Source organism: Oryzias latipes, chromosome 21, assembly GCF_002234675.1.
Source record: "Oryzias latipes chromosome 21, ASM223467v1".
Classification (NCBI taxonomy): domain Eukaryota; kingdom Metazoa; phylum Chordata; class Actinopteri; order Beloniformes; family Adrianichthyidae; genus Oryzias; species Oryzias latipes.
Genome location: NC_019879.2, coordinates 24,660,754 through 24,688,699, shown reverse-complemented (window position 1 = coordinate 24,688,699; position 27,946 = coordinate 24,660,754). Strand labels below are relative to the sequence as shown.

At 40.3% G+C, this 27,946-nt stretch overlaps 1 protein-coding gene across 1 annotated transcript; it reads right to left on the bottom strand.

The window, feature by feature from the left end:
• Positions 1-403: 403 nt before the first annotated feature.
• LOC105356846 (MORC family CW-type zinc finger protein 3-like) lies at positions 404-22,754 on the bottom strand. The gene is made up of 19 exons (XM_023950535.1): positions 22,469-22,754; positions 21,533-21,605; positions 21,287-21,419; positions 20,862-21,088; positions 20,533-20,683; positions 17,527-17,674; positions 17,239-17,367; positions 17,034-17,153; positions 16,857-16,954; positions 13,299-13,406; positions 13,101-13,229; positions 10,102-10,176; positions 9,983-10,022; positions 9,760-9,870; positions 7,947-8,046; positions 7,800-7,875; positions 1,883-2,702; positions 1,260-1,351; positions 404-1,171 (listed from the first exon to the last, which is right to left on the bottom strand). The coding sequence occupies exons 1-19, from the start codon at positions 22,505-22,507 to the stop codon at positions 1,033-1,035; spliced, it is 2,808 nt and encodes a 935-aa protein (XP_023806303.1). The 5' UTR covers positions 22,508-22,754; the 3' UTR covers positions 404-1,032.
• Positions 22,755-27,946: the final 5,192 nt, after the last annotated feature.

Genomic DNA, 27,946 nt, shown 5'->3' with positions numbered 1-27,946 from the left:
GGGCTTAAATTAATTTGCTAGAAAAATCACTTGTGTGCACAAATGAACATATTTTGTTTGCAATCAATGGCGCACCTTTGTAGGTGTATTTTGTAGCCTAGTATTTCACAGAAAATCTTGATTTTGAAGGGACAGTAAAGGTTTTCTGATAAATGTAGTGGAGTGTACTCATTTATGCTGTGCACTGTATGTGTGTACCAGTACTTGTGTGTATATTAATCACAAAAAAATAGCTTTTGCAAATAATGTTTCAATTATTGGGTTTTTCATATTGTTGAATTTAGAGATAAACCAACATTTCCCAAATATATGCATGAAGAAAGGAAGGACACAGACTCACTAGATGCCTTTCTTGAGGAGAGACAGACAGAACATTTACTCATGCAAATCTCCAAATCAGCTCTGAGTTCCCAAATGTCTGCCTTCCGCATTTATTGAATTTAGGGCGGCCCATAGATTACAATTTCTTTGGCAGCTCTAAAGGATTGAAAAGAGCAGAAAATCACACAGCTGCAAAAGAGAAAAAAACGTCTACACAGCATCTTAAAAACAACAGTTTAAAGCTGGTGTCGCACTCCTGCGTGTGAAATGTCACTGTGTCTGAATTTGCTTCCGGGAAAGAAAACTCTTACAACAAAACAGTTCGAGCATCCATACTACCATAGATGGTCACACAAGAATTCATCTCATGATCTATATAGGAGTGAGAAGCAAAGCAAATATATAATAACAATAAATGTAATAAAACAGTTTAAAAACATATGCAGTTCTTTTATTTGTATTTTTTTTGCTTGAGTATAAAAAAGAAAACATTAAACAGGGTTTGAAATGAGTGAAAAATAACAGACAGTATTAACACTGAAAAGAAAGAAATGGCTTTACAAGCGTTTTTAAGAAAGTTCTTCCCAGACCCAAAGGATTGTTTTTGTGATTGAAAGGGACATTTTCATCAGTCCAGGTTTATGCAGGACCATCATGATGAGCGTTCCACCTTTTTCATCTGTAAAATATGTCTTTATTTTGGGGGGGGCATCAGTTGGAATCTATGCCGGACAGGTATTGCTCCAGGATTTCATCGATGACGTTACATTCATAATTCACTTGATCCAATTCAAGAGCCGGCATGGAGGAGACAAGAAGCCGCCCGACGTTTTGACGCAGTTCAATCAAACTAAAGGGACAAAACAAAAAACAGTTTTAGAGGTGATTGTTAGTCATTTAACTCTCAATATAGTAGAATGATTTATCAACAGACAAACCTCCTCCTGGCTTCATCAGGTTCTGCTGATCCTCCTGGTTTCTCTGCACACTCAGCAGCCAGCCTTAATCTTTCCTCTTCCAGGCTGTTGAGCTGATGGTGAACACCAATGGAGAACAGTAACAGGTTTAGAGCATGTTGATGAAACCAAAATACGAAATGAGCTGCTTAAATCAATAATATTATCGTTTACATTTCATTTGCTTTTTATTCATCACTGTGACACTTATGGTTTTAACGTTTTCCAAGCCCTGGCAGCTAGACGCCAACTGGCTCAGCTCTCTATTCACCACAACGAACTGGTGCAGTGACGGCATAACAGCAGACGCAGCTCCAATCCACCGGTCAATATCACGCTCCGATCTTCCCTCTCTCACGAACCCGAGATACTTAAACTCTTCCACCAGGGGCGGGAGTTCTCTACCCACCTGGAGAAGACAAACTACCTTCCTCTGATCAAGTTCCACGGGCTTGGACTTGATGGTTCTGACCCTCATCCCACCCTTTAGTTTTACAATCAATTGATACTAAAACAACTGCAGCCTTTCAGAGTCAGTCTATGTTAGTGTTCAAGTAAGAAATGTTTTATCAAGACATGTGAACATTAGAAACTGAGTTACCCACCTGTAAACGGAGCTCGTCCAGCTCCTGGTTTCTTTTATCCAGCTCCTGCACCAAACATCCAACTTGAAGTGAAATCTCATCAATGTCTTTTTCTTCAGCACTAAGCTTAGTTTCTCTTCTTGCAGCTGCTATTAAAGCCTGTTTATCTTTCATCAGATCCTGCACTTTCTGCTTGACCCTCTCAAACAAAGCCTTGTAGTCCCTTTCTTCACTTTTCTCCGCCTGGAATGACTGCTTGGAGCTCGTCTTCTGGCTCGCCTCAGACAGTTTTTTTTGCATTTCCTGCAGCTGGCAGGTGACTTTCTGCAGCTCCTCTTTGAAGCCGTCTCTCTCCTGGATGGCGTCTTGGAGAAGCTCCAACAGATCATCCTGCTGCTTCTGTACCTCAGTAGTACTCTTCTCAACATGTGTCTCTCTGTTTGATTCAACAGTTTGATTCCCTTCAGCTAGACTTTGGCTCTCCTCCGTCCCACTGACGGTGACTGTGGGACGTCCCGTTTCTGCAGTGTTTTTTTCCGAGGGGGACTCCACGGCAGCGTCGTCAGTGCAATCCAACAGCATGCTGACACCATTTACGCCCTCTTCTGTCTGCTCCTTTTGCACTTTGGTTACATCATCAACAGGCTTTGCTGGCATTGGAGTGCTACTAGACTCCAAAATGGAAATGTAGTTAATGGTGGTGGTGTCGTCTAAATCCTCCATATGAGGGGGCACAGATGGAGAGCGTGTGTCCCTTTCTGCCAATGTTCCAGAGATCCTGTGTGGGAGATTCACTCTGGGCCTTTTTGGTGTACTTAGAGGAGAAGGCTGTGTTCTTTTTCTGTTGAAAAGCAAAAACAACAAACTTAGGATCATCGTTAAAAAAGAAGCAGACAAAGTCAATCACTGCCCAAACCTTAAAAGACTATATACCGTATTTTTTGGAGTAAAGTGATGTTTGTTGTTTTTTTTGCATGTTTTTGCCAGGGATGCCACATACTCAGGTGTGACTTTTATGTGATATTAAAATATTAAATATATGCTAATATATTCGTTATTTTGTCCAAAACAAACATGGAGGAGAACCTGATCGTTCTCCTCATAAAATGTAAATTCCTACTCTAATGAAAATGGTGGTTTGGGTGTATTTAACATGTTCTTGTAACATTTCTTTCATGATGAGGGGAAATGTTCAGAAGATTAAGCTTCAAATTGCGTATTTCTTTATTGATATCGAGGTGTACTGAGCCCATGAAATGACATCGGTAAAACAATAAATATTTTGTTCCCACAAAAGAATATCTCGTTCCCTCTAGGGATGGGTACGGAGCCCCGGTATTGAACGAGCCCTGGGGCAACATTCTTCAAGACCGCAGTATCGTTAAGATCTGATCTCAACGGTTCTGATATCGGTACTGGAGAAGTCGCTTTTTTTTGTGTGTCCCACAAAATAACGCTATCTGCCATATTGAACTCACCAGTTCAGTCAATTTTCCGTTAATTAATGATTATATTAATTTAGCTATTTTAGCTGAAGAGGAGGGGTCTGTCTGGCTATTTGTGTGCACGGAGGGCGGGGCTGTTGTTCAGACAGTACGCGGCGTGCGCACAGACCCGACAAGGACGTGGACACAACGCTACCAAAGATATACGATGGCGGAAAGAGCTAAACGCTCCAAAATGCGGCTCTTTCCTCCTTGTGCTGCGGTTCTCTGGGGTTTTGTAAAATAACTATCATGCTCTCAGATTGTCATGGTGCCTTTAACACTGTCAGGTAGAGCGAGTAAGCAGGAGGAAGAGAGCAGCGTGAACGCACGGAGTGGGTGTGTCTACAGAGTCTGTTATGGGATGTAAAGTTCTTCTACAAAGACAGTCAGTGGCGATATCGTAGGGACACATGAGCGCCCCCCCCCCCCCCCCCCCCCCAAATAATCCTTTTATCCCCCTGGACTAAGACCACCCATTTCTGCGTAAAATGAATTAAATTTGTGTCAGGGCGCCCCTACTATCTTGTCACCGTGCTCCTATGATGACCGTATGTTGAACACACTGGAGGGTGGGTTCCATGTGGGGGAAACAACGAACAGGTAGAGAGGCGGGGGCGGGGCTTAGACTCACCGCTTATGATTCCAGACAAACTAACAGCTGCTTACTAATAAAAAATAGTTATCATTCAAAAAATTAATATAATTTATTGGGTTTACTGGATTTAAATAAAACAAAAAATAAAAAGGACTCTGCATCAAAGTGAATTTGTTTCCATCATCTCATTCATCTTAACTCTGGGTGTTTGACAGATGGAAATGTCTGTTCAAGGTTGTGGAAAATGGACAAAAGATCAAAGGAAACATCACGCTCATAAAGAATAAAAATAATTAAAATAAATTAGGAAATAAATATCCTGACAGCATTTCGAATCAATACAAGTATGGCCAAATGAACTATCACTAGATATCGGCAAAAACCTTTTTCTAACACACCTAGTGTTGCGGCTCCCTCTCTGCTTTCATCTCAGTGGGAAACTGATCAAAATTTTTCTTTGAGAGGTCCAGTTTGCCGACCCCTGGTCTAGCACATCCACACGCCCACCAGGTTTGTATTGTTACATTATCATGTATAAAGTAAATTGTTTTGTTAAAAGAAAACAATGTTGTTGCATAACGAGGAAATAAAACACTTTGTTCTTAATTTGTTATTTATTTATTTATTTTTCATCCACAAAAAGTATCGATAAAAGTTTTGTTAGAATACCGGATCGATAAGCAGTACCAATAAGAGTAGTAGTACCGTTAAAGCCTTAACGATACCGGTCCCTAGTTCCCACCACGCAATAATTTAGTTGTGCGAACGAAATAATATCTCGTTCCCACAAAACAATATCTTGTTCCTACGCAATAATTAATTTATGTGAATGAATTAATTATTCACGTCATATGTCATTCATGGCAAACATAGATATGCTCTCCGTCCTGCCACTGATCTTTAAAATAGATCAGAAGATGTTTGGAGTGGGTCTTCATGATAATTTTTTTAATTTGCATTGAGAGATTATGATTTTTGTTTTTATTTTTTCTGTCCTTGGGGCAGCAAGTTACCAAACCGGGTTACAGAGACACAGAAGCTCTGCTGAAAGTGACGTCATTCAGATGCAGCTCTTGGAGTAGAAGGTGAAAAAAAAGACTTTAAATGACCTCATGAACTCAGACATGGAAATGTGCGTATCAATACTTTTGAAAAAGCTCTTTTTAAAATAAATAAACCTGAACTCTCAACATCATCTGTGTCTTCTGGGCATTGGAAATGAGATATACAGTCAATGCTTAAACATAATAGTAGCTCCTCCCACTTGCAACTGGAGCCTCAGGTTTATAAATAATTTTTTGGAGAAGTTGTCACAGTTTTAGTTTCCTTGCTTTTGTGTTCTGGTTCTCTTTTGTTTCTGTCATAGTTTTGAGTTCAGTTCCTGTTTAATTTTGATAGGCTTTCTGTTTTGCTGTTGTTTCGTGTTGTACTTTTAGTCCCCATCGGCTCTCATTGTTTCCACCTGTGTCTCGTCTGTTCTGTATGTATTTAAATCCTGTCTTTCCCTTCCTCCTGTGCTGATCCATAGTTTTGATGTTGTTTGATGCTCCCGAGTTCCTCTGTCCTTAAAGTGTTTTCGAGTTTCAAGTTTGCCTGCCTGCTGCAGTGATTTTGTTTAGTATTTTTGGACTCATCAGTTCTTAAAGACCTGTGTTCCTGGAACCTTCTGGCTCCTCCTCTCTGCACCTGGGTGCTTCCCAAAACCCCTGCAGTAACAGAAGTATTGAGCAGCAAATTTGAGGAGCATCGAAAAAGAGGCAGCAGACACAAATTTAATAAGTCAGTTACAGTCGGTGTGAACGTAGAATTACGCTCAGCTCATCCATTTGCAGATGTAAAAAAAATAATAAATATGAACCTTTTATGAAGACTACAAATCCACTGTATCCTGAAAGTTAAATGATTTATAAAAAATACATTTAAATACATTAATTTCAAACAGTAAATCATCCAAACGCAATGCATTTTGGTGTATTTTTAGATTTGCCAATCTAGTGACCATCAATGGAAAATAGTTTTGTTGCAGAGACTTCTGGGAAACTATCAGGGCATTAAATGTTAGAATTGTAGATTTGAACAGCCTAAAAAAATGGCGAGCACACTATATATTGCTCTAAGTAGTGAGTAGTGAGAAAATTCGAACGCAAGAAAGGTGAGCAAAAAAGAAAAGGAAAAAAATCTATTGATATAACTGCATAAAACTGGATTTTAAAATTCTAAAAGAGGACAAAATATTGGCACCAACAGGGCAAAAACAGTAGATGGAATCCAGATATATTCTGCATAATCAACACTTCAGTCTTACACTGTAATAAATCCAACTTAAATTTTTTGACTTAACAAAATCTTTTATGTTGTAATAACTATATAATCTAAGTTCTACTAATCAATTCAACAATTTAAGTCAGTTCAGCAAGTTAAGGTAGTCGTACAGTTCAACATTATTTATTGAGTTGTCTGTACTTATATATCTAAGTTGTATTTCATTACAGTGTGATAAAGTTCTGTGAACTTATCTTTTTTAATTGTGAAATGCGGGAATGCCAACTTTTGGAGTTGGCAATGTCCACTGATTGAGTGGTTTGTTAAGAAGTGTCTGCAGAAGTTTTAACTCTTATTTAATGACATAAGTATTAGCAAGTACATAAAGTACGTTGTATCCCACAATTCCTTGCGGTGCCGATCTAACAGCAGCATCAAAGTTACACCTACTTAATTGAATTAATTTGAATGAAAGTAAAATAACTGTCTGATAACTACATGTTATTTTTAAGATGACTACACAAAAAAATATATTTATCTTAACTGAAGCAAATAATTACGTTAGATCAAAGTAAAAAAGTTTATCTTTCCAACATCCATATGTGGTTTTATCACCCTCTCATGGTGGAAAAAGTATTATCTGAGCTTCTTCATCCACTAAATCATCTTCAAATGGACACACCATGCTGCTTCACCTCTCTGTAAACAAACTAACCTTCAACTAAACCTGCTCCAGACCAGGTTATGTTCAGAGCATGAGTTGCTATGGCAACTTGGCATATCCTGAAACACTGGAACTGAAAGCTTAGGTTATCAACGTCCTTAGCCACAAACTTACCGTTGTAACTATAACCTTCTTTCTGGAACACCCCCAGGGCTTCAGCCATTTTGTAAACAATGCTTTGGTGAACCGGGCCTTAGCCCCGCCCATGGCAACTAAGACTCATGGGAAGTGTTGATTCCCACACCTTGAGTTAGAGAGCTATGAAGAGAAGTGACCCTCATGTTGTTGTAGTCATAGGGTATGGACAAATTTAAATATTTGTCCCACTGCACACATGCAGGTGAGCAGTAACTACTCACCTGTGCCCGAATGATCTTGAAAAGATCTAGGTTGTATAAAGAAATATGGAAATGTGGCAGGGTAAAAACTATGTGTAATTATGAAGCTGTATTCAAAGTCAAAAACAGAGGTGCTCTCAAAACTCAAATTTAAGTTATTTCAACCTTTGGAGAAGCCATCAATAATCGGAATTTACGGTTGTTACAGCCTAAAAAATTAAGTTTGTACATTTAAGCATGAGTTGTGAAAAATTAAGATTCAGAACTAGGATGACGTGACATTTTAGGTCACTGTAACTTAAATCTGAGTTGCTCAAAATTACGATTCAAAGTTAATCCAACTTGAACTTTTGAGTTCATACAACTTACAACTGAATTAGAAGAACTTAGATAAATGAGTTTGAAAACAACCAAAACACAAAACTTAAAATATTGAGTTTCGGTCCTTAACTCAAAATTTTACCGAAGTTTGTTGCCTTACAATTTTAAGTTCTACCAACTTTTCTTTTTTTGCAGTGTAGGAGTCACTCACAGAGCAGGGGGGTTGGCAGACACCAAAGACACAACAGTAACCACTGGAAGTCCGTTGTTCATGGAAGGACTCATCGCTGCTCAAAGAAAAAAAAATATTTCAAACTATTTAAAAATCAAAGGATTGAACAAGGAGCGCTTTCCTTACCCGCTTGTGAAATAGTAGTAGTTCTGAGGGGAGGGGTCACAGCCCTCACAGTACCTTCCTGGAGGGAGCTGCTGCCCACGTTTGAGGAGGTAGAAGGAGACTGCACAAGAGACAGAGTCCCTGTGAACTATTGATCATCTTAAACACGTTTGGTCATCGATGTAAGCCGTAAATCCAACCAACATATTTCTGTGATACATTCTGAATTAATTCTAGCGTGTTCTGAAAAACAAAAACCCTGTTGGATTTGGGGATGACTCAATTCTGGATCAAAAACGGAACTGTATGTTACAGCAATGAACCGAATCAAAGGGAAAGTGAATTATTGCATCCATACTGCAATCCAGTCTCTTTACATTGAACGTATTAAACAGGCGTTTTGCTAAATTTAAGAAGGATTTATTGTTTTATTACGTCACACGTCACAAAATGTGTGTCACACGACACACATTTTATATTTTGTTTTTGCTTTGGCTGCACCCAATGGTTAACGGTCTTGCCTCACAGCAAGAAGGCCCCCCGGGACCTGAAACAGAATATCAACGGGGGACCTTTCTGTGTGGAGTTTGCATGTTCTCCCCGTGCCTGCGTGGGTTCTCTCCGGTGACTCCGGCTTCCTCCCACTGTCCAAAAACATGCTTCAAAGGTTAATTGGTTACTCTAAATTGCCCCTAGGTGTGAATGGGTGTGTGATTATGGTCCTGCGACAGACTAGCGACTTGTCCAGAGTGTACCCTGCCTTCGCCCACGAGTGGCCGGGATAGGCTCCAGGAGCCCCCTGAACCCAAAGGGAAAAAACGTTTTTTTAAGTTGAATGAATGAGTGAATGTTGTTGCTTTGCAATACACAGATCATATACCGTATCGACTGAAAAAAAACTGTGAACCGAATCATTGGGAAAGTAAATGGTTGCATCCCAAGCTGGACCGCAGCCTGGACAGAAATTATTTTCAGGGTTTTCTTTTTTTCATTTTTCTTCAATATTATTTTTCTATATTATTTCACTTATTATTGGCATCCCTTTCAAATAACAGTTTTAAATATGATTCTTGGTTATAAATCACAAAAAACAACTGTAAAACATTTACTGGTATGTAGCTTTACTCTATGCATGCTGTGAGATTGCATTTTAAGATGAAGAACATTTCCATAGAAATCGACTAAAAGCCTGAACGTTTTCAATTTATAAAATCCTATTATTCCTGTTCGTATCCATCCTTGTCAATCCCAAAGAGAACCTAAACATTAACAGCTCTGCCACCTCCAGCTCAGCCTCCTGTCTCTAAATCACCAACTACATTGCTGCTTTCACCAGTCTTCTATGCTTTTCTTCTCATTCTTGCCGACACTTGTCAATCACTTTACAAACGACTCTTCACCTCTTTTCCATAATCTGTTGAGTTTAAGAACTTAAAGTTCTCCACCTTCTGCCTCTCTGCTCCTTGTAACCTCATTATTCCACTTGAGATGCGTTCCTTTACACACAAATACGCTGTCTTGCTGGAGCTGACCTTCATTCTTCTCCTTCCCAAAGCTCCACCTCTAGATGTTCCTCCACCTGTTCCCACTAAAGATCACAGTGTCATCTGCAAACATCATGGTCCTGTTTAACCTCATTTGACAGTGTCTCCATCACCACAAAAGCCACCTCTGCTAAACTCTTCCACGCCTCTACCCTCTGCTGTCTGGCAACACTCACCCCAGTCGAACTTTGCAGCCAATGGTTCTTGTTTCCACCGGATCTAAGCATCTTTTGTGACCGTACATTCAAAGCATATGCAAAGGTCGCGTTTCAGCAATGAAGCAGATGTACCATTTGACGCAGCTGTCGTCTCAGCTTGTCATGTTGCTTTTTGAGAGCGCTGTTTTGTGCCGCGATCGCAGCAAAACGCTCCTTCTCCTGCTGTTCAAGAATTTGTCGAGCCTTACAACAGAAAACATTTCAAAATATTTAAAGAATTGAATATTAACTTTAGCAGTAAAACATTTAAATAACAGAATTAAATAAAACTGCTTCACAGTAGCAGATGGTGTACCTGTTGTATTTTCTCTTTTTTCATCTTGTCCTCCCTCTCCCTGTAGTAAATTAAGTTGTTTAAAAATTCATGCAAGTATTTTTTTTATATTTCCCTCCTGAAAATGAAACCGATCTCACTGTTCTTTGTAGGTTTTGCGATATGATGGTTGTTCATCATCTGAGTCTTCTGGCTCCTCCTCTACGTTGCAGCTCCTGAAGGAGCAAAAAGGAGAAACATTAATACTACGTCCACAATGAGCATGTGTGGTCCATTCAAGAACCCGTTGAACGCAGGTTCTTGAATGCACTTTTAACATATAGTGTTCACACTGGCCTGTTGCTAACTGATACTAGCCCATGTACTCACATTTGCAAGAGGCTTTGTGTGAAATGTTGAAATTGTTCAAATATAACAAATCTCGCTCCAGGCTTTTTCCTTCACAGATGTATTTTGATATGTCAAAGACTCCATCATCAATTTTCAAACAATGACACTTCTGTGAATTCAACTGAACGCCATCCATCCGTCACTACCAAACCTGAACCATGGCCTCAGATTTAGCGGTGCTGACCCTCATTCTAGCCGTTTCACATTCGACAGCACACCGCCCCAATGCACGCTGGAGGTCCTGGCTCAATGAACCCAACAGGACAACATCATCTGCAAAGAGCAGAGAGGAAATCCTGTGGTCCCCAAACCAGCCCCCCTCCGGCCCCTTGCTGCAAATTCTGTCCATGAAAACTATGAACAGAACTGGTGATAAAGGGCAGCCCTGCCAGAGTCCAACGTGAACTGGGAACAGGTCTGACTTACTACCGGCAATGCAAACCAAGCTCTTGCTCCAGTCATACAGAGACCGGACAGCCCTCAGTAAGGCTCCCTGGACCCCATACTCCCAGAGCACCCTCCACAGGATACGGGGACGCTGTCAAACTCCTTCTCCAAATCCACAAAACACATATGGACTGGATGAGCAAGCTCCCACAAACCCTCCAGCACCCTAGAGCTGGTCCACTGTTCCACGACCAGGATGGAAAACGCACTGTTGTTCCTGGATCTGGGGTAGTTGGAACACAACCTCCGGTACCTCTTCTTAAAGAGAGGATCCACCACCCCTGTTTGCCAATCCAGTGGTACTTTTCCCGACTGCCACGAGATGCTGTAGAGACGTGTCAGCCAAGACACTCCCACAGCATCCAGAGACTTGAGGTACTCAGGGCGGACTTCATCCATTCCCGGACACAAGGCTGACGGTCACCTGAAACAACTACAAAGTCGATCCTTGACCTCCTGCCTAGGTTGTCCTGATGCCAGGTGTATTGATGGACACCCTTGTTCTCGAACATGGTGTTCGTTATGGAGGAACTATGACAAGCACAGAAATCCAATAACAAAACACCACTTGGGTTCAGATCAGAGATCAGATCAGCAATCACGCCCCTCAAGGTGCCACTGTCATTGCCCATGTGGGCATTGAAGTCCCCCAGGAGGACAATGGAGACCCCTGTTGGGGCACTTTCCAGTACACCTTCCAGAAACGCCAAGAAGGCTGGTTACTTCAAACTGCTGTTTGGACCGTAAGCCGAAACCACCGGAGGCGGGGGACATGACCCTCTTGTCCACTGAGATGAACTCCAACACTTGGCGGCTGAGATTGGGGCTCATAAGTAAGCCCACACCAGCCTGCTGCCTTTCACCATGAGCAACTCCAGAGTGGTAGAGAGTCCAACCCCAGCACCATTGCATTAAGAACAGAAAACACTAACTAAAACCTAACCTTTCTAGCCTTCCTTGATGCAAACTCGTCATCCCATAAAATCTGCTCCCCCACTGAATGATTGATACTAACAACGGCAAGGTTAGCGAGTCACTCCTGAGACATTGGTGACCTTAGGTATGACTTGGTCAACTTGAGTTTTGAAAAGCTCCTCTCTGCTTGAGCCACAGTGACTGGCAAGGTGAGTCCAATCCTGAGAGCAGTCCAAAAGTTAGAATAGATTTCTGATAGATCCTTATCAGACATGGAAATGATGAGCTCAAGGAGACTTAGAGTCATTGATGGCAAGTTAGGCAAGTTCTTGATTTCCTGAACAAGCTCTCTGCTGTCCAAATCACAGTTATAAAGGTAAATATGCTCCAAAAAGAACGCACTTGTTGATTTGATCTGAGAACTTGTAATATAGAATGTGAGAACTTGCACACCAAAAATCTGCATCTGTGTGTAAAAATCTTCTGCTGTGAACAAACAAATTCCCATTTGCATGTGTTCATTTAGAGTTAAGACTTCAAATCTGTGATTACAACTTCTCAAATGTGCTTCTGCGTGTGCTCGAATCTGCTGGCGCAAATCACAAGTGCGCTACAACTGCGCTCTGAATTCTGACACATTCACTTGTGTCAAAACTAAAACCAGAGTGCAGGATTCAGAGGACTTTGTAAAGTTAGAATGATCTTCACAGATTCGGACTTCCTGCTTCAATAACTCTTCTGATAAACGTTCAATTGTGACAAAAGTTTTATATTAACACAGAGTGAACTACAAATGCATTTCTAAAGAAAAATGTTTCTGTTTTATTCTGCATTTTAATGAGAAACGTTCTCTTCGTGCTTTAAATGCAGACATGCAGCGAGACGGCTGCTGACGGTCTGTTGGCAGGAAAATCATCTTTGTTGTAGCAGGACAATAGGTCCAGGGCTATTGAGCACCTTTTTTATAAATCATATGCGTTAACATTTGAAAAAATATATTAGATCAACACATTCCCCGCGGCTGGAGCGGACCCAGGTGCTGGGGGACGGCTGGGTCTATGCCAGCGCTCAGCAGCCAGCCGCCGAGCTCCGCGGAGGAAGGAGAACCGAGGATCCCGCTGGGCGACGGCTGGGTCAGCATGACAGCCGTGCTTCGCCGTGGGTCAGCTGGAGCTTAATTAATGGGAGTTGCTGTTTTTCTTAAGGTCAAGAAAAGTTCTTGCATCTTCTCCATGTAGCCTGGTTGTCACTCAACATGAGACCTTTTTTTGAAGAGCGTTTTCTTAACTATACACAACTAATTCAATTAGGAGCAAGTGGCCAAAAGTAAGACTTTCAATATTTCCAAAGTATCAAACCAAAATCAAGAAGACTAACATCATTTTACCTGAACTGAGGGTCCGGGTTCATCCGGCAGAACCATTCATCCGGCAGCTTCTTGCAATCAATCCCATCTGGGACTCTGCGCCACTTCAGGCAGCCATCACACTGCACCCAGTTCTGGTCCGGTCGCTTCCTGAAGAGTCAGTTTGGTTCAACTACTTTCCATGATTACAAGGTGCCAGTCAGAGCAGATTATACCTACATGGTGTCCTCCACCGGTATGGAGTTGTTTGGGTTTTCTTTTTTCCTCCTGTGCTGCATCTCCTTCCAGTATTCATCAAGTTTTATTGCTAAATTGTTCGTGGTTCTTCTGTTTAGAGAAGTAAATCTGGTTAAACTTACAGGAATGTTTAATAAAGAGTAAATACAAAAGGTGCACCTAACGTGACTGTGCCTCAGTCAACTTTGAACTGTATGTGTGTATTTCTGTTGTATCTCTGATGTTCAGTAGTGATGGGTCCAGCAACACCGACGCGTCAGCTTGCATGTCGAGCTCCTAAAGTAGATTCACTTTAGGAGAGGTCATGTGACAGATATAGCCACTGTGTCTGTGTGTCACAGAGGAGCCAAACAAGAAGGCGCGTCTACCAGCAGTGTTGCCACATTATACTTCCACTCAAATGGGTGGGTTTGATGTAGATTTTGCGGAGAAAATTTGATTTGGTCAGTTTCCGCGTCAATTTGGTGGGTTTTAGTTAGTTTTATCATGAGTCTTTAAGCTATTTTTCTGTCACTTGTGCGCTAAATCAGTCTAGCGGTGAGTTTAACAGAGTAGAAGGAAAAAAACATTTTTGATGCCTCGGTTGCGCGCCCAGCTTCCAGCTGTTGAAAAATTCTCGAACTCGTGCGCCCCTGTTTTCCTCGCCCACCTGTGTTTGGCTTTTTTTATTTAAATTTTTTTACCGAATCTTTACATAAGGTGTTAATTTAGGGTTATGTATTGGCAGGAATCTGGCGATACGGTACATATGCAACTGTATCTCATATATAACTTGCTTTTACCCAGGCAAATTCATAGTGCTTTTATTTTGATAATCTGCTTTGCCAATAGCTTTTATTTTCATAACTTAAAATCAGAATCAGAAATATTTTATTGATCCCACACGTGGGAAATTTGTTTGTTACCGTAGCGGTAAAAGAAGTATAGCAGACATAAGAGAAAATAGAATATAAAAAACAAAAGATGTTAACATGAATGTAAACACATAAGGTTGTATAATTTAAAGAGCTATTTACAGACAGCACCAGCAAAGATGTGCAAAAATGTGCAAAAGTTATCTGCTACCCTGTAAAGTGTTGTCGTATTTGGTAGGAAGGATTTCCGGTGTCGGACAGTTTTGGAGCTGAGCTGTCTGAGCATCCTAGAGAAGCAGCTCCACTGTTTGTCCAGAACAGGGTCGGCCGGGTTGTCCATGATGGGTAAGAGCTTGTTCAGTGACCTCCTCTCCATCAATGTTTGCAGCCACTAGCTGCGTTTACATGGACAAAAGTAATCGGAAAGAATGCCTGATTGGAAGAAAAATGCGTCATGTAAACACGCCGTTTGGAATATTCTGCCCCGGTCAGACTCGTTAGGATCAAAACTTCTTTCCGATCAAGATAGGTGGGTTATGCCGATTTTTGATCCGACCGTTGTTCATGTAAACAGTTATTCCGATCGTGTGTCACTACTGCTCTGGTTTATGTCATGCATAGATGGTTTGGTGCTTCAGAGAAAGCTTTGAGCTCAAACAGGACCGACCGGCTGCTCCGCGGATGCACGGTGCGAAGCGCGGACTCCTCTGCGCTCTGCCCTCGCCCCGTGGGCTCCTCGCCTCTCCCTGAGCTCGCGAGGGGGGTGCCGGGGAGGAGTGCCTTCTGACGTCCGGACTCTGTGCGGTTCGGGCTCGGCTACCGGTGGACCAAGCGGACTGTGTCTCTGAGCAGAGCAGCCGGACTTATAGTTTTGAGTTGAGGAGAGCGGAGGATGCTTTGTTACATGTGGGACGCTTCAAACTGCAATACGTCCTGCCGCTCTGGGTTAGCGAGCTGCCGGACTCAGGAGAACCGTGTCTCCCGGTAGAACTATTTCTCCGAGCAGAGCTCAGACCGCCAGCTCACACAGCGGCTTTGGGGCGAGAAGAATAAGGAAAAAGAAAAAAAAAAGATTACAACATGTTACAAACATGATTACAGGAGCTTTGGCAACAGGCGTCCGTTCACGGCGCCATCTTGTTTATCCGATATAGTATAGAAAGGTAGGAGTCAGTCAACATTGTCTGATTTCCACAACAAAATATATTTGAGTATAAGAAAAAAAAGGAATGAATGTGCCATAACCAATAAAGATCTTAAAGTGTGATGAAGGAAATGAAGTGCTGTTTATTTTCAATATTGCTTAATGTAGCTTCTCCAATACTTTCAAAAAGAGCGTAAAACAGGTCCTTAAAAAATGAAGTGGGGGGGGGGGGGGGGGGGGGGGCTAACTCTTTGAAGAAACAATAAAGTGTGATGATGATGCAGCAGCATGACAGGATGAAGGAGACGCTTAATGTGTCAAAAATGTTTTGTTTACATCACGGCCTGCACTGCAGCTGCAGCCAGGCTTTCTCACACAAACGGAAGTAAACCAGTAATGGTCATCGCCACAATGCTGCCCTTTTTTTTGAGAGCGTTGTACACATCACTCTGATCGATCTGGTCGCTAAACTAGAATCCATTGCTTGGAGGTTCTGCAGAACTTTGGCCCACTTTGCCAATAGAATTTTAGCTGATGCTAAGTGCATTAGACTATTAGCCACCGTGAAGCTGCAGTGCTTCACTCGTTCTTATCTGAGCCGCTAAAAAGCACCTCAATCCGCATGTTCATATGTTGCTGGCAACAACGTGGCACAGAGTTTCAGTTCAGTGCTCATCCCAAGTAAAAACTAAGAAGTTTATGTCTCATAACAACAGAACAAACTGCCTCTAGCTACTGTCTTCCTGTTGTCTTGTGTGGTGTATTGCTGCTCAAAGATGCGTCGTGTGCTCTACTGCCAAATAGCGGTCAGAGGGGAAGTGGAAAACAAGAGTCAGACACTGAAGGACGCTCAGAAATAATTAAATAAATATCGTCCTAGCAGCATTGTGAATCGATACAAGTATCGCCAAATGAACTATCGCGATATATTGCCGAAACGATTTTTCTAACACCCCTATGTTGGATGTGTTGTTTAATGAGGTTCGTAGAATTATTCAATAGTTTTAATAGTGTTTTTGGCTTTTTGGCCCCCGTTCCTCTTGGTTTCCGCTTGATCCAACAGAATACAAATCCATTTCAAACGGACTCTTATTTGAAATAAATCATCTTATATTTTGGAGGTTAAATGTAGCATTTGTTCTGCAGAACTGTGAAATTTAAAATCACTTCCTCAATGCTGGGGCATTAGTGCGAGAGATGGGAACGAGGAACTATGTTGACAAATATTGTGTTTAGATTAAATGTAATAAGTATATCAGCAGAATTTCTCAAAACTGGGTTGCCTGCAGTGATATTTTTGGTCCAGCAGGAGGCAGTATTAAGTGACACAGTATCGACACAGTATCAAGACAGTTTGGGCAATGTGTCGAAACGATTCACGAGGCCTCATCTACCCATCACTATTGTTCAGGTTGTACTGGAACGACATTTCGTATATCAGTGTAAGTTTTGCATAGGACAATAAACATGATTCTGATTCAGAAAAGAAGAACACAATTCAAAACACAATTCAAACTGTGAATCCACATTTTCTGTTCATACCTGTACTTATCAGACTCAATGAAGCTCTGTTTGTTGTGTGTTGGATCCAGGAAGTTGCACTCTATGATCCCAATGACGCCAACACCCATGTTGTTGGCCTGTTAAATGCAGCACATCCTAACATTACAAACCCTGAGGGTCATACTGAGTTAAAAGTCTTTTGTGGACGCTACTCACCTTGAGCTGGCAGCCCACACGCTCATAAGCTTTGATCAGCCTATTTTTGTGATACATCATGACACCGTACTGATCTTTTGATTTGGTGTTGAAACCAAAATGTATGGGAATCCGTTTGTTCTAGAATAACATTTAAGGAAACAACATCTAAAGCAGGAAAATAAACTTACAAAAGTACAGCAGTGATACCTCCATGCAAGGATACCATGAAGACGGGCTTGTAAAAGTCCTTTCTCATGCAGGCCAGGCTTTTAGCAATTAGCACCGTTTTGACCGTCTTACTTCGTAACACCACCTGCATCCGAGGTTTTAGGTACAGAATGCTGCAATATGCCTGCACACAATAAACACAGTAACTTTAATCAATGCAGACGAGCAATTTGTTCATTCATGCACATCGTCCAGTCAGACAAACTCAAACTACAGCACTACCGAGACAACCAAGACAAACTTCTATACTAAACAAAAGCTGGGGACGTGTTCTGCTTCTCACCCGTAGAGAGTAAACAGTCTCAGGAATATGGGATGTCATCCTGTCTGAAACTTTTGAAGGGTCACCGATTGCCTCATAGACCTCAGAGGGAATTCGGATGTCATAGCGATCCGTCTCAAAGTCAAACTCTGGGACATCTGTATCCGTTCTGTTAAAAAAACACATCAGGAAGAATAACGAGCTACCAGACATTTATGTTTTGAAAGTATTTGGTATGCCACAATTCTTGGTTTAAAACCGGACTGCACTTTACACCTTTCAACCCAATTGTGGGGAAATTGAACCTTTGAATCCCTACTGCAGATGTTTGCATATGTTTACGTGTCAAACACGTTTTATTCACTAAATTTAAGGAGGCAGAGGCAGTGGCAGGTTTATGGTAATGCCGTGTTCTTTCCACTTCCGGATGATGGCCCGTGTGTGTGGGCGGCCATGGTGCAGCGGTAGGGTGGTCGACCCATGATCATAAGATTGCAGGTTCGATTCCCGCCTTCATGCCCATGTGTGGAAGTGTCCTTGGGCAAGACCTGAACTCCACCTTGCCTCTGGTGGGAGGTTGGCGCCAGTGTGTGAATGTGTGTGTGCATGGGTGAATGGGACTGTGACTGTAAAGTGCTTTGGGCCTTCGTAAGAAGGTAGAAGTAAGTATACGCCATTTACCTTTTACCCCAATGGTACTCACTGGAACTTTCAGAAGTTTAGAAATGCGCCTGTAACCAATGCCTTCAGTGTGTTTTGCAACAATAAGGTTGCGTAGGTCTTTGGACAGCTCTTTGCTTTTACCCATCATGCAATGCTTCTTGTCTAACACCTTGCTGGTGAGAAACCTTTTTTTTAAAAGGCATTAATCAGGACTATAACAGCTGATATTACTTTGCACTAATAGGGGGCAGGTTAACCTTCTGAATACTGACAAACTCCAGCTGCTTTCTTGGCTTGCCAGACCTTTTTACCCCTCCTTTTCTTCATGTGTTCAATACTTATACCCTGTGCCATTTCACTTTATTACACATAACTTTATTTATGGACATAAATGTTTGGATTTCTTTCAATGTGTGCATTACTTGGGTTGATGCCGACATATGGTGAATATTTCATATGTCAATAGCTCGATTAGAAATATGTTTTTTGAGAGAAATGTTGACGTGTTCAATACTTATTTTCCCCGCTGTATATATATATACATATATACATATATATATATTAGATATTACTAATAATACTATTAGTAAATGTTTGTTAGTTATATTTATTAGTTACATGTTTATTTGAAAATTGAACATTATTTTATGTACTGATGATTAAAAACTACACAGTGAGATTACACAGAGATACTTCTGTATTAACAGATGAGACGTTTTAAGACAGAAAGCAGTGACCATCATATGTCATGTTCTGTTGTAAACCATTCAATGCCGGGAGCATGGCATTTCAAAGCGCTGCTGGCTCCGTATGAAGCGCGTGCCACGGACAAAAACAGCTTCCTAAATGAGCACGTATTTATCGGGCGAGAACTGCAGAGCTGATTGCAGGAAGAGAAACACGGGGCGGCTTCAATAAACACTCCGGTTGTCCGGAGTGGTCTTCTGCCGGGGACTTGACGTGCCGCGGGGCAGAAGAGACTTTCTGATGGCAGACAGAATTTGCGCTCAGTGTATTTAAACATGCGTCTGCAGTGACGTATGTATCAGAGGATGTCCGATTGGCCATTCTGCATGTCAATCAAGTCCTGTACTTCTCGGTGAGGATTTTGATTGGCTGGTGGATTTTTAAGGAGTACATTTTTATTTATTTATTTATCTTTGCTGGCCTGCAATCTACCCTTATGTCCTTGAAGATCGACCGGTCGATCGCAATCGACGTAATGAGCACCCCTGGACTAGACCATGCCATTCTTTAGCCTTTTATAGCAAACAATATCCAAGTATATTATCATATTTCACCTTTGGTACACAAAATAATTTTTTTTAAATTAAATATCAGTTATTTTAATGAGTTCTTTTTCAACCTAATAAATAAAATGACTCGATCTCTGAGGCATCGGCTTTCACTCCTTGTGGGTGTCGCCAATTTCATGACGTCAACCAGAGTTGGAGTTTTGCTCACAAAAAACAACAACATCCAAACAAAAAGCGTTTTTATCAATTACTGCTGGCTTTGTGAAGAAAGTGTGTGTGTGTTAGTCTGGAGGCGGTACTGGCAGTGCAGACTCTTCCTGGAGAGGGTGGTTCCTCACTTATCTATGTCAGCACGTGAGAACCCGCTCGTTTTCGTGGGTGGGAGGGGCAGGTTTTTAGCACAGTGTTTTTCAACCTTTTTTTGAGCCATGGCACATTTTTACCTTGACAAAAATACCGCGGCACACCAGTATCCAAAACTTAAACACAAGGAGAAACTCATTGTCTGTATTGATCTACAGCCCCTCTGCAATCTCACATGCATTTTTATGATAATTGTGGCAGAAAAGCTGGAAGCTGCAGCTGTTTTTTTCTAAAAGATGCAATAAAAGTTAAGTTAGAAGATTTAAAAACTGTTTGATGTGTGTTCGTTGTGGTTTCAAGACGTTTAACAAGGATGACTTATTGTGCGCTGAGATGCTGTCACTTTAACCCAATGCATCATGGGAGATGTAGTGCGAACAGCCGCCGAACGCAGAAAGACTAGCGTCTCTGAGCTTCATAGTTTTGTACACTTTTTCCACGGTCTGATACCAGATTCTGTAGAAAGCCACACCGCTAAAGAGGAGCTTTAGCTGGTATTTTTGTTAAAACTGAGCGACTTTATGAGACCAGCCGCTTTCACTTCAAAGTGGAAAATTTAGAGCCACTAATAAACCTTTGGTTGTAAAAAGAGGCAGGAGTCCCCGGAGTAATCTCTTGCAGAACATGCAAACTCCACTCAAAGAGGACCCTGCCGGGATTTGAACCAGCACCTCCTCGCTGTGAGGTATTGATGCAACCGTATATCAAGACTATTAAAAACACCAAATGACATTAACAGACAGACCTGCGCAGATTCCAAATGATGATTCGTGTGCCTGTTTGTGAGAAGGAAGAGGTGATGGCGTCCAGTTCAGCGAGCAGTTCGTCTCGTGTTTTGAAAAGAGAATAGCACAGAATATCCTGAAGACTGGCTCTGTGCTCCTCTCTAACCGAAAGTGAAGACAGTGAAGGAAAACGGCAAAGAACATGTTGGAACAAATAGAAAAACAATGTGTGATCAATTCAAAGCTCAGACAAACAGAACAGTCAAACAGGTTACACAGAACAGGTTAACCGCCAATCGTCCAGATAGGATGAACGAATAAATGAAAGATTGTCAGTTAAAAAGGATATAGCTGCTCAAATTCCTCTCTGTGATGCAAACAATCGGTACTTGAATTTGATCGGCACCAATCAATTCCAGGTAGGTCTGGGAAAGCATCCCAATACACATTCCACTCTTTGACCTGGAAAAGACAATGGCGTCTTTTCCCAGACGCATAGATCCAGACTTAAAGCCGTTTCCATACATCCCAATGGGCACGTGTCCTTTTTTTGCAGTCTTGTCACTGTATCCAAAACTAAAATAAGAACAAAATATATATATGTTTTTGGTACTTGTGCAATGAAATTAAATATCTGTCTCTGTGGTGTGCATTTCAAACAAAAGTAAAGAAGGAAAGAATATTGTTTTACATTTCAGAAATGGAAAGAGAAGTTTAAAGACAGAACTCATTTTCTATAACTTTAAAAAAACTACAACATATTATAATCTGTACCTGAGCATTTTATGCATAGTTTCATGGTCCAGTCCATTTCCATTATCCATAAAGGTGAGGCACAGTTTTTCTTTAATCATAGTTTTATCGATCCAGAACTGTTTGGCGCTGACATCTGGATCATAGGCATTGTCTGGGAAAGTGGGATTAGCAACGATCACAAAAACATTCACCTACTTTTTTTTTCTTACTATTTAGATTTCCATAATAGATTACATGGTAATACACTTGATGATGATGACTCACCTATGAGCTCAGCGATGGCGCCGAAGGGCCAGGTGTGGCTGGTAGAGTTGGTGTGGAGATACTTGGGTGCAAGCTGCAACAACAACAAGTTAGTTTGACTTGATGTTAAACTTTAACTCCAAATGAGAGACAGTATCTTTGAAAAACATAATGATAAAATCTGTTAAATATAAAATTTTCCTAGACAGATGTGTGATTTTTCTCACGTGTGTTTGTAACTGCTTTACAAAAGATCAAAAGATTATCATGACATGGTGGGTCTTTAAATGCAAAGCAAAGTTCCAGGAAAACACACAAGATCTGTTACTCTAAAGATATTCCCAAGTGTCAACTAGCATGTATTTTACAGCATGAAGGATTCAGAAGAATAATTTTATGAGGTTCTAAACAACAAATAAAAAAACATCACAATGTTTGGATTTAAAAAGAAAATCGAAAGCAAAACTACCATTTGAAAAGATAATGAGCCATTTATGTTAATTTATTTTTTTCTTAATAATTTAATTACAGTTGTACGTAAGTGTTGTACAGAGTAAGCAGGTTCAGGCGGACACCAGTATGAGAGTTCAGAGTTAAAGTCAGGGTAGGTTAATCTTGCTTTCTGGATTACCCCCCCCCCCCCCCCCCCCCCCCCACACACACACACACTATGTAAAGACTGGCCAACACAGCCTAGATTTATTTGCATTAACCAAATTGTAACCAGCCGTTTTCATGTGCAACTGCATTATCAGAACTCGAATTTACAACATTTTAGTTTGTGGGTAGTTAACAACATCCTAAACATTAATGGGTTATTTAGATGGTGATAAACACCACCAACACCGCAGTGTTTATGATTTTTTTTATCAACCGCAAATGTAAAATCGACCTTTTTTCATTATGAAGTAAACGTTTTAATTCATATTTTAATCAGCCAAAGAAAGTGAAACTGACCGTGCTCAACGGAACCCCGCCACTAGCCTGCGCTGCCATGTTTCCAATGAAACAGATGCTGATGGTTGGTCCCGCAACACAGACGCGTCGACTCACCTGTGGAGAATAGAAAGTGAAACCCAGTGTCGGTGCGCGTATCTATCCAGGAAAAGTCACGTGACCGATACAGCCACTGTGTCTTTTTTCCATTTGGAAATGGGTTGTAATCTGAGCCTTAGTTTTTTTTAATTGAAGCAAGTATTTAACAAACAATCACAGCATGTCTGTCAATGACATCAGTGTCAATGATGAGATAAAGGTAGACAAAAACAAATATGAAAAGAAATACACAACTTAAAAAAGAGACTATTACAAAGTTTAAATAGACCAAATAAATTATGCAATCATTGTCTGGGCATTCCTGTGATTCATGTAATGTAAAGATTTAGGTAATAGTTTGAGAAGGTTAAGTAATCCATAAATGTGAGGTTTAACCTTTAAGAATTTACAATTATGTATAATATACTTTGAAATCACAATCAGTACATTAATCAGAAAGTCCAGATTTTTATCAATTAATTGTAATCGAATTTTAATGGTATTTCCAATTCACAGGGTTTATGATGATTTTTTTCCAGCCAAATATGAAAGGAAGACCAAAACTATTTTACATGCAAATATTCAAAGAAAAGATGTTCCACAGTTTCTACATAATTTCCACTAAAGACAAAAAACCACTCTACCGGTTAAAGAGAGTATGGAAAACATGATTGGAAGGGTAAAAATCATTCAATAATTTAAAGGTCACTTCTTTCACTTTGTGAGGGACAGGATTATGATCATTTTAGCTTCTGCCGTGCTGTAATTCTGCAAAATATATTTTCATATAACGAGGAAGGGTAATTTGAATTATTTAAAATCTCTCAATGGCCACTGTGTCAGAGAGGAGCCAAACAAGGAAGCGCATCTACCAGCAGTGTTACCAGATTCTGCTGTTTTCCGCCCAATTTGGTGGATTTGATTTTGATTTTGGGGAGAAAATTTGCTTTGGGCGGGGTTCGCGTCAATTTGGCGGTTTTTAGTTCCCTGTGGTTTTATTAGTCTAACCAAGCTTTTATTTTGAAAATATTTTATTTTTAAATATTATCAGATTTTCCCTTTTACATTTCTGTCACTGTGGATGCTAAATCCAACAATTTATATAACTCATTGGCTAAATCAGAATAATTGGTTAAAAGACTTTTTCATTAATCCTGACTCAGTGTGGTTTCATATTCCAAAAAACATCTTCAAACGAGTTGGTGGATTGCTTTTTCATTATATTTTTGAGTCAAAAAATGCAGCTTCATTTTCAAAATGAAAAAGCATTTCTGGTTTTGACTTTGCTTTTTATTTATGCTACATAATCGCTTCCATATTTGACCACAAGATTATTTTTGTAAGTGAAATTCTTGATTTGAATGGAGAAATTCTTCAATTACGCAGCTTCAAAAGGAAATAAGATATTGAATGTTCAACCAAGGAATTTCAGAAAACCTGCAGATCAATTCCAATTGCTTTAATACATTTAATAAAAAATACAACATTGTCTTCCAATGTTCAAATTAAACTACCAAATTGAGTAATAGGAGAAATAAAACTAATCGGGGAAAAAATGTGATAATAAGTATCTAAACAAATCCTTTAAAGGTCAATTATATCTCTACTTTAACAGAAAAGGTAAATATAAAATAACTAAGGGACCTGTTACATTGGGGGCTCAACTATGGAAATTCATAAAAGTGGTTCCTTAGATTAAAGAAATGCAGTTAAAAATTATAAACAATTATTACTCATCGGCAGAGACGTTGAGGAGTAGATTTGGCTTTGAGGCTGATCCCTGTGATTCTGTCATACAGCCCCAGAAACAACCAGACACCTTTTTTAATGTCCAGTGATCCAAAGATTCTGGCAAGATTTTCATAACTGGCTTAGTAAAAAAAAAAAAAAAAAAAAACTTCTTATGATTCACAGAAGAAGATATTTTGTTTTATAACGGTAAGTTGTCAAAAGAGACAAAAAAATTAGTGAACATCCTCCTGATTTGGGGAAAACATCAGATTCATTAAAAAGTGGGAAAAAGATTTCCAGATTGTTAATTGCCTTAAAATTTAATTTATGATGAAGATTTCTATACTTTTACATATGTACACGTTTTTGTGTGGTTGTGTCTGCGAGAGTTTGTTATGATTATAGTTAATAAAATAAAATAAAAAATCAGTCCAGCACAGAGTTTAACAGAGTAGGGAAAGAAACAATTTACAATTTTCATGCCAAAGATGCGCCCAGCTTCCAGCCGTTGAACGATTCTTGTGTCCGCGTGGCCTCGTTTTCTCCGCCCATCTGTGTTTCACGTTTATTTTACTGAATCTTTCCTAAAGGTGTTGAATGTAGTAAAAAAAAGGAGTTGAATGTGGTGTTTTAATGAGATTTGTGGAATTACTTCATAGTTTTAATAGTGTTTTTGACTTTTTGTCCCCCTGCTCCTCTCAGTTTCAGCTTCATCTCAAACTCAAAACTCAAACTTTATTTATTTATATAGCGCCTTTCATTTCAGTTAAAAACACAAAGCGCTTAACATAAAAGCAGATAAAACAGTCAAAAAAACCCCGGAAATTGTTAAAAACAGCAAACAAAGGACAATCACACAAAGATGGGACCCCTCCCTCAGCACCCCCCACGCCACCCACACCCACACCCCACCCACCCAGTTCCCCCAGTAGAACCCTGAACAAAAACAAAGAACTGCAGCTAAAAAAAGGTCTGGCCTGGTTCTGCTGTGAGGAAACAATATGATTGGGATCCATTTATTCCAAGGCCCAGCCGGACCACAGGGGTCACCACCACAGCGCCCGCCCAGCTCAGAGCAGCCCAGGGCCCACTCCATGGCTATTAGACCACAGAGCGGGACCCCAGCCCGCCCAACCAAAACAGGCACCGCAGCAATAGCACCCCCTACAGGTCAGGCTGGTGGTGCCCCAGAAAAATGGATCCCCAAGAGGAAACACTGGAGTTAAAAACATCAGAATAAAAATGATCATAAAATAACAACACTAAAAATAGAAAAAAGATAAAAAATAAAATAAGATTAAACACATTTAGTAATGCAAAAATAAAATACGTAAACTGATTAAAACATAACCTACGTATCATTGGTAAAATAACAATAAAAAGAATAGCATATTAGAAACAGAGATAATAATAGTCCTTACAAATAAATAAATGAATAAATACGTAAATAAATAAATAAATTAATAAATAGATAGATAAAAAAAAAGACATAGGAAATGATCAAAGTCATGTAAAAGCCAGACTGAAAAGGTGGGTCTTGAGCCTCTTCTTAAAAACCTCTACAGTCTCTGCAGCCCTGAGGTCCTCCGGCAAGCCGTTCGACAGGCGAGGGCCGTAATGGCAGAACGAAGCCTCACCGTCTGTTTTGGTCTACCTTAGGGACAACCAAGAGTCCAGTGCCAGAGGACCTCAGGGTCCGCGAGGGTTCGTATTTTAAAATAATATCATTTAAATAAGAAGGCCCAAGACCATAAAAACATTTGTAAACCATTAAAAGAACTTTAAAATCAATCCTGAAATGCACAGGGAGCCAATGCAGCGACTTTAAAATAGGTGTAATGTGTTCCCGCCCTCTGGTCCTCATCAGAACTCGTGCCGCAGAGTTCTGTAATAGTTGCAGATTTGAGATTGACTTTTTGGGTAAACCAGAGAGCAGGGCATTACAATAATCTAAACGACTAAAAATAAAAGCATGCATCAGCACTTCTGTGCTGGCAAGAGAGAGGAAGGGGCGGACTCTGGCAATGTTTTTAAGATGATAAAATCCTGTTTTCACAATGTTTCTGATGTGAGGAATAAAATTCAGCTCAGAGTCAAAAAGAACGCCCAGGTTTCTCACACATTGAGAAGATTTAAAATTCCTAAGTTTGGGTAAAATAATCTCTCTCTTGTCTTCAGGACCAATGATTAAAACTTCAGTTTTGTCCTGGTTGAGCTGTAAGAAGTTTTCTGCCATCCACAACTTTATATCTAAAATGCAGTTTAAAAGAGTGCTGACAGGTTCAAGGTCATCAGGAGACACGGCAATGTAAAGCTGTGTATCATCAGCATAGCTGTGAAAGTCTTGATGACATCCCCAAGAGGCATCATGTACATGTTAAAAAGTATTGGACCCAAGATTGAACCCTGGGGAACGCCACAACTTATTTCATGGACTCCTGAGGACCGAGTATCCATACTTACAAAAAAATGGCGATCTGTGAGATAGGAGTGAAACCAGTTAAGAGGGGTTCCTGAGAGGCCGACCCGACTCCTAAGTCTGTCAAGTAAAATCTGGTGATCCACCGTATCAAAGATCTAGCAGCACTAGAACAGAAAGTTTCTGCGAGTCATAAGTATTTCTGAGATCATTTAAAATTTTTAAAAGGGCCGTCTCAGTACTTTGATTTGTCCTAACAGAATACAATTCCATTCCAGACTTTTATTTTTCAGGAATCATTTTATATTTTGGGGGTTAAATGAGGCACTTGTTCTGCAGAACTGTCAAACTTAAAAGCACTTCCTCAGTGCTGGGGCATTAGAGTGAGACATGGGAAAGAGGAAGCAACATAACAAACATTGGGTTTACACTAGTTGTTTTTTAAATCAGCATGTCAGTATAACAAATCCACGTTGTGGGTTAATTTCAAATTTAAAAATAAATGAAAAACATTTTAATATTTACGATAGTATTGTTTGCAAAAATATTACTTATAAATTCCTCTCCTTTTCCTCTTTGAATGTGTGAACTATCCATATTTCCAGAACCCCCTTTTTTGTAAACTCCCTAAACTAAAGTTGAATGTCAGTCAAAACTCAGGAAATGTTGCAATATCTTCCTTCCTCTCAGTGCAACAGCTAAAACCTGCTAAAATAACCATTATTAGGTAAATGTTGAAAGTGGCATGTCTTCTTTATTAATCAACAAACGAATCTGCCTAAATGTAGCAGCATCTGGAGTTCATACAGGCACAGTAGGCCTTCACACTTTCTTAAACGCTAGACATTAGATAAGAAATGACTGTTTTGGACAACCTAGCTAAAGTCCATATGTTAATACACATTAAATAGTTTTTTAAAAGTTGATTACAAAACATTGTATTGGGAAACCAAGGCAACATGTTGTCATGTCACGCACTAAGGAGGAAAACCTTGGTTAACCCTTGTGCTATCCTAGGCACTTTACCATTGGGAGTTGGGTCATCTAGACCCACTAGACAGTGCACTGAACCTTTTTTCTTCAATGATTTGTGATCTTCACTGGTGTCCATGGATTACAGGAAATCTTTCCACCTTTATCCACCTTTGTCATGGTAGGAATAACACATCAATGGAAGGGTGGGGTCATCTAAGATAGCATAAGGGTTAAGAGGGGTTTTTGACTAAGACAAGGGTCTCGGCTCAAGCTTT